The sequence below is a fragment of the Electrona antarctica genome (assembly GCF_951216825.1).
Source record: "Electrona antarctica genome assembly, chromosome: 16".
NCBI lineage: Eukaryota > Metazoa > Chordata > Actinopteri > Myctophiformes > Myctophidae > Electrona > Electrona antarctica.
In genome coordinates, this window is record NC_136797.1 from 43,349,454 (window position 1) to 43,356,319 (window position 6,866).

The window sequence follows — 6,866 nt, forward strand, 5'->3', positions numbered from 1 at the left end:
ACATCATACACAATGACAGCATACACAACCACTGTAACGAAGACTCCGACTAGGACGTTGGGCTATATGACATATGACATGTCTAGTATGACAATCCCTATATTTGGCCCGAGCCGACCTAGTGCTGATATGATGTGGATATGATGTGATAGATGTGGTAGAACCATATATGGATAGTTCTAACTGGCTTAGTCATCGTGACAAGCATAGTCGGAGAATATATAACAAGGGTCGGCTTCAGGGAGAAAGCAGAAGTCAAAGCATCCTGGTAAAAGTTCTAACCGGACACCACTGCGGCGGGTCCTAACCTAATCAGCAATGATTGAGCTATTTTATAACCACATAGTGACCCGACCTCTAGCCTCGATACCCAGGCTTTCATTTCGTCTGCGTGATAAATGAAAGCCTGGATTTACGCATGGGCTGCACTGGCCTAAACGTGGGAGTCAACCCTTCCGCACAGGTGTCGCTTCAAATGATGTGACGTCAGGGCTCTGAGCGGTGTGCACCCCTCAACATAACACCGTGAGGAAATCATTACCAGTGGAACTTCAAACGAGCCTATGCGAGGAAAATGAGGAGAATGGCTGAAGAACCCACCACACACAAAAAACCAACGTGTGCCGACTCTGTGGAAATAACTTTGACGGCCCGTTAGAATGGTATACTCCAGCAACCAGTGGTTTCTGCTTCTGGTCGACACAATAACAGTGCTGCACTGGGGGGGAGGAGAGACCGGGGCTGACGGACAGATCGGTGAACCAATCCAGGGTGTGCGCAAATCTGACCCGCGGCCCTCCCTCCTCAGGCTACCCGACCTCTAGACCTATTTTATTCCCTACCCCAGTATTCCTATTATTATTGTCTCCACTAGGCCGAAGGCATGGGGAGAGAGTATGTTTTGCACTCCGTCCGTCCGTCCGTCCGTCCGTCCGTCCGTCCGTGTACAGCTAATCTCCGGCACCGTTAACCTGGTCGATGCCAAATAGTTACACACTATCTCTATAGTCATGTGTTCAAGCCGGATCTGTCTATCTATTGTCTATCTATTTCATATTCCATCCTAATTGGCTAACATTGGCTTTCAAAGTTGGCAGGATTGGCCCGTTTTGAACAAAAAGCCTCAAATCATGAACGCATCCAATTGACATCCAAGGCATAAGAAGAAATGGCACCCTTTTCACATTGGCCTATTATAGCGCCACCAGGAGGCCACAACCTGACCTGCCCTGGTGGAGACCTGTGCCCCGAGGGGCACTTCATCTAGTTACTTGCTGCTGCACAAGCAGAGCGCACAAGTATTGTGGTCGTGCTGGTACGAATGCACGTGTATGCTTGGTAGGTATTGATGGTGACGTGATTAAGATATGTAACAATGCCGGGTTATAACTGGCTTTTGATGGTGACGTAATAAAATAAATAAAGATTACATACATGTATACATACAGACATTACCTTTAATTCACCCGACACTGAAACATATCCTAATTACGTCACAATCGACAGCCAGTTATAACCCAACATTGAAACATATCTTAATTACGGCACCATCAACATCAGTATATGTATGCCTGCCAAGCATACGCACATAAAAAAGCCAGCCGACCACAGTCTAGTACTTTCAACTTACAACTTACATACATACACATGTATACGTTACCTGTTACCCAACCAATATTGAAACATATCGTAATTACGCCACCATTGACAGCCAGTTATAACTTGACTTTAGTATTTAATTTCAATGTTTTACAGGGAGGCTGAGATTTGAAAGTTTGTAGCGGTCGACAGTACTTGCTCGCTCTGCTTGCACACTGTGTGTGCTGCAACGCGCAAGTAGGTACTCGACAGAGTGCAGTTCTAGTTTATACTAGTCCTTACCCGTTCGAATATCATAGCCTATTATTGATACTAGTTGGAAATGCATGCCCCACCCTGTTATTAATTAATACAAAGTGGACTGAATGATATGCCAAAACATCCTATATACCGCATCCCCCTATATGTAATTTATTGACTTTTTTAATTTAGGGACGAAGCACTGTAGAATAAGCACTGTAGAACTTACCAGGAATGCGCTCTAAAGTAAACAATTACGCTAAAGATTCTTATAAACTTAAACTGCAAGGTGAATCTATGCCATCTTGAGGGTTAGGACATTTAATATAATAATTAGCATTTTCATGTGTTTCTCTAGGAGCCAATTAGAGATTATGCGAAACAAACCATGCCTCCAAGCACCTGGGTAAGCAAATGTTATTTCGTGCTTTTGGGAGACAGAAATTAAAGTATTGGATGTCAGTCTTTTCCAAGTATGGAGGTGCCCAAATGGATCATTACAGCGCCTTGGATCATAATGGCATTGCCACATCATCATCATTACATCACTGTTACATCACGTTAAGGCACATCATCATTGCCTCAATGCCTCTATAACAACATTCCCGATTGTTGCTACAGATTACATTTTTTGGCACTAAATAAAATATTGAGGTAGTGGTTATTCAGTTAAATGCCGTATGGAGCATTGTTCTCAGACTTGCTATCAATCCCCAGCCAGGCTGGATTACATGACGTAGAAGCTGCAGGTTAATTGAGATATTTATTCAGGCATGAAGAGCGTATTCGTTACCGTTGGGACGACATGTTTTGATGAACTCATTCGTAGTGTCACGTCTTGTAATGCAGTTCAAGCCTTGAAGGTTCGCGGTTATGAACGTTTGGTTCTCCAAGTTGGACGAGGCTCATTTCTCCCGAAACCTGAGACTTGTCCCGATGTCAAACTAGAGGCATTCCGATTCAAAGACTCCATAGCTGACGACATGAGGTGTGCTGATCTGGTCATCAGCCATGCTGGGGCTGGTAGCTGTATTGAAGCCCTCGGTGCAGGCAAGCCCCTGCTAGTGGTTGTGAACGACGGACTGATGGACAACCACCAGATAGAGTTAGCCCGACAACTGCACAAAGACTCCCACTTGTTCTACTGCACTTGCAGCACCCTCACAGAGACCCTGAAAACCATGGACCTGTCTGTTCTTTTGCCCTTCCTACCCGGACAGCCCAAAAACTTTGCCATGTTCTTAGACCGTGTCCTTGGTCTTCCTTAGGTTAAGAGGATTTAGACAGCAAGCAACCTTGGTCTTCCTTAAGTTCAAGACCGTAACACTGTACTACTGCATGTAACTTTCCTGTTCTACCCCGGATTTGCGCAATTGTGCAATTGCATTTAGATCCTGTCTAGGTTGGACAGCTTAGTGGCCTTGTGGTTAGAGCGTAGGCCCTGTGACTTGGAGGTCGGGGTTCAAACCTTGGCCGGGTCATACCAAAAATGGGACACAGTGCCTCCCTGCTTGGCACTCTGCATCAATAGAGAGTATGCGCGTGACATCATCATCAAACCCGGAAGTTATGCAGGAATGCCTACTGAGTGGCAAAAAACTACTTTCTGGCCTTGACAGCCCATGCATCCAAACAGAAAAGTCCTATCTGATTGCATTAAACAACATTAAACAATGTTAAACTCACTTTGGCTGTTGCTTTGCCACTCGATTTGCCACTCGATGTGCCATTCACTTTAAGCATGCGCATACCCTCTATTGGGGGTAAGTCGACATACTAGCGTCATGTCCAGGGGGTGTACTTGTACATCATGTCCAGGGGGTGTACTTGTACATCATGTCCAGGGGGTGTACTTGTACATCAAGCTGCCTCACGCTACAGAAACAGGAGATATGCTCCTGCCTCATGGCCTCATGGCTCGGCAAGGCTTACTTAGGTTGGACATGACCTTTGACACGATTGTTTCTGGTTTGACAAATGTTGACCTGAAGATACAAATTATATTTCTCCCCAGAGCAAGTAGGCATGCTCTAAATGTCTCATTAGAAGATCAGGGAGACCAAATGCAGTCACCTCAATTGTATACATATTTTATGTTGATGTTTTCGAGGGGCGCTAGCCCCTCCTATGTACAGGTGTGTGTGTGTGTGTGTGTGTGTGTGTGTGTGTGTGTGTGTGTGTGTGTGTGTGTGTGTGTGTGTTTGTAGCACGGAATGTGATGATTTGATTGGCTGATGTATGATGATAAGAGCACCCCTCACTTCACACAAGTGTGATTTTTAAAGGACAATACCACTGTTACTACGTGTCATTGTCAACATTGTATTATTTATAATAAATCAATTTGCGCTGAAGTGGGGATCTTCATACATGGGCATGTGACGTCAAACGCAATAGAAACCGTTGCCTAACAACACCGATATTTGGGCCTATCTGCTTGCCCACCACCTAATAACATGGTGTTATCAGTGAGGTTATTGTTGTAAATGTCTTGTCAATTTCTATGAATACCTGTATGTCTGCCACATACAATAGAAACACTGCTTCACCGCCACAACTTGAGTCGTGTGTGTTTGTAAACACGTATTCCTGTAACATATACTGTATACTATTATAATAAGTTATGATAATAAGTCCCTTCACTCTCTGAAGGTGGAGCTTCTTGTGGAGGTGGAAGAGGTGGTGGCCACCACAAGCTCGGTCTGAAATTGTGAGCCCATCCTTCTTACTACAGAAAACCTCCATTTGTGTATAAGATGAGTATAACCAGTGACGAAGTAAATTTTTTGGTGTACAGATATCTCCAGGAATCCGGTTTCTCCCACTCAGCGTTCACCTTTGGCAACGAGAGCCACGTCAGCCAGTCCAACATCAGTGGAACACGAGTGCCCCCTGCTGCCCTCATCACCGTCCTGCAGAAGGGCCTCCAGTATGTGGAGGCGGAGATCAGCATCAACGAGGATGGATCGGTGTTTGATGGCCAGCCAACCGAGTCACTGTCCCTCATTGACGCGGTGATGCCAGATGTGGTGCAGACGCGGAAGCAGGCCTTCTGCAATATGTTGGCCCAGCAACAGGCTGCATGTTCCGTGTCTTCACCGGCCTCCTGCATCCAGTCCAACCCACCAAAGAATGGCGAGACCACAGTCAGTGGGGAAGAGAACGGCACCCACAACGCGCGTGCCCACAGTGAGTCCATGGGCGTGGAAGTGGACATAGAGATACCTGCCAGTAAGGCCACAGTGCTCAGAGGCCACGAGGCTGAGGCGTTCATCTGCGCCTGGAACCCTGTCAGTGATCTGCTAGCCTCAGGCTCAGGGGACTCTACAGCGAGGATCTGGAACCTAACCAACTCCAGCTCCACCCAGCTGGTACTGCACCACTGCATTCAAGAGGGCAGCCAGGATGTCCCCAGCAATACATATATCACCTCACTGGACTGGAATAGCAATGGGACTCTCTTAGCAACAGGATCGTATGATGGATTTGCAAGAATATGGACAAAAGATGGGAACCTGGTGAGTACCTTGGGGCAGCACAATGGGCCCATATTTGCACTTAAGTGGAACAAGAAGGGGAAATCTATTCTCAGTGCCGGTGCAGATAAGATGACGATCATTTGGGATGTGCACACGGGAGAGGCCAAGCAGAAGTTCCCCTTTCATTCAGCCCCAGCCGTAGCCGTGGACTGGAAGAACAATAATACCTTTGCCTCCTGCAGCACAGACAAGTGCATCCATGTATGTCGGCTGGGCCGCGACCGGCCTCTGAAGACTTTCCAGGGACACACAGGTGAGGTCAATGCTATTAAGTGGGACCCATCAGGGGTATTACTCGCCTCCTGCTCCGATGACATGACCGTAAAAATTTGGAACCAGAAGCAGGACTCATGTGTCCTCGACCTCCACGCTCACAGTAAAGAGATCTACACTATCACGTGGAGCCCTGCTGGCCCTGAAACCAACAACCCCAACTCCAGCACTATGCTTGCTAGCGCCTCTTTCGACTCAACCGTTCGCCTTTGGGACATAGAGCAGGGGGTGTGTATCCACACATTGACCCAACACCAGGAGCCTGTCTACAGTGTGGCCTTCAGCCCTGATGGCAAACACCTGGCCAGTGGCTCCTTTGACAAGTGTGTCCACATCTGGAACACTGCGACTGGAGCGTTGGTGCGCAGCTACAGGGGAACCAGTGGGATCTTCGAGGTGTGCTGGAACAGCACAGGGGACAAAGTCAGTGCTTGTGCTTCAGACGGCTCTGTATGTGTTCTCGATCTCAGAAAATAGTACCCTGATTGAACCTTGAACACAAATAGATAAGGTAGATACTAGATAGCTGTTATTGTCATTCAACAATACATCAAATGCATAATACACTTGATCACGCACCACCTTTGCATGGCATAATACATCACCAGCATTGTCTGAAGAAAGCCAAACAAAAATAAGGTTTACTCTTATGTACCTATGTAACAATTAAGTACAATCAAAGCCCCAAAAGTGCCCCAGGACACCCGACAAACAGCAGCAAAACCAAAACCAGCTAGTATAGCTGGTTCGAGTGTCGAAGGACCTCAGCGTTCATATGTGTGTCGTGCTCTTTTTTGAGAACATTAATCAAGATTGGCTCAGTATATTCTATCCACAATATTTGAAAAGTTTAGAAAATGTCGTAAATATTTTTGACTTTTAAATTTTGAACATTTCTAAATTTCAATAAAGCAATGCATTGAGATTAAAAGGAAAATGTGGACTACTTGTGTCATTTGAATACACAAGTGTTTTTAAAAGCATATACTTTATCACCTGAATATTTAATATGGTGAGTTTAAGGTGCTGAGCTTACAACCAACACTTACAACCAATCGGCCCTATGATCAAGATACTGGTGGTACCGACACAGTCAGCAGGCCTCGGTATTGGGACCTGATCAAGAACCAAGAAGGTACTTTTTGCTACATCTTGTGTACATAAGAGTAAAACTTATTTTGGTTTGGCTTCCTTCGGACAATGCAGCAGCATAGA

The 6,866-nt window shown here is 45.9% G+C and overlaps 2 protein-coding genes across 2 annotated transcripts; both read left to right on the plus strand.

Moving 5' to 3' along the window:
• Nucleotides 1-2,612: 2,612 nt before the first annotated feature.
• LOC306939505 (UDP-N-acetylglucosamine transferase subunit ALG13-like) lies at nt 2,613-3,107 on the plus strand (the record flags this gene model as incomplete). Its single annotated transcript, XM_079524092.1, has 1 exon — nt 2,613-3,107. The coding sequence occupies one exon, from the start codon at nt 2,613-2,615 to the stop codon at nt 3,105-3,107; it is 495 nt and encodes a 164-aa protein (XP_079380218.1).
• A 1,488-nt stretch (nt 3,108-4,595) lies between these two features.
• On the plus strand, nt 4,596-6,128 carry LOC306939250 (F-box-like/WD repeat-containing protein TBL1X; the record flags this gene model as incomplete). The annotated part of the gene is made up of 1 exon (XM_079523806.1): nt 4,596-6,128. One exon carries the CDS (start codon nt 4,596-4,598, stop codon nt 6,126-6,128), a length of 1,533 nt encoding a protein of 510 aa, XP_079379932.1.
• Between the last annotated feature and the right edge of the window lie 738 nt (nt 6,129-6,866).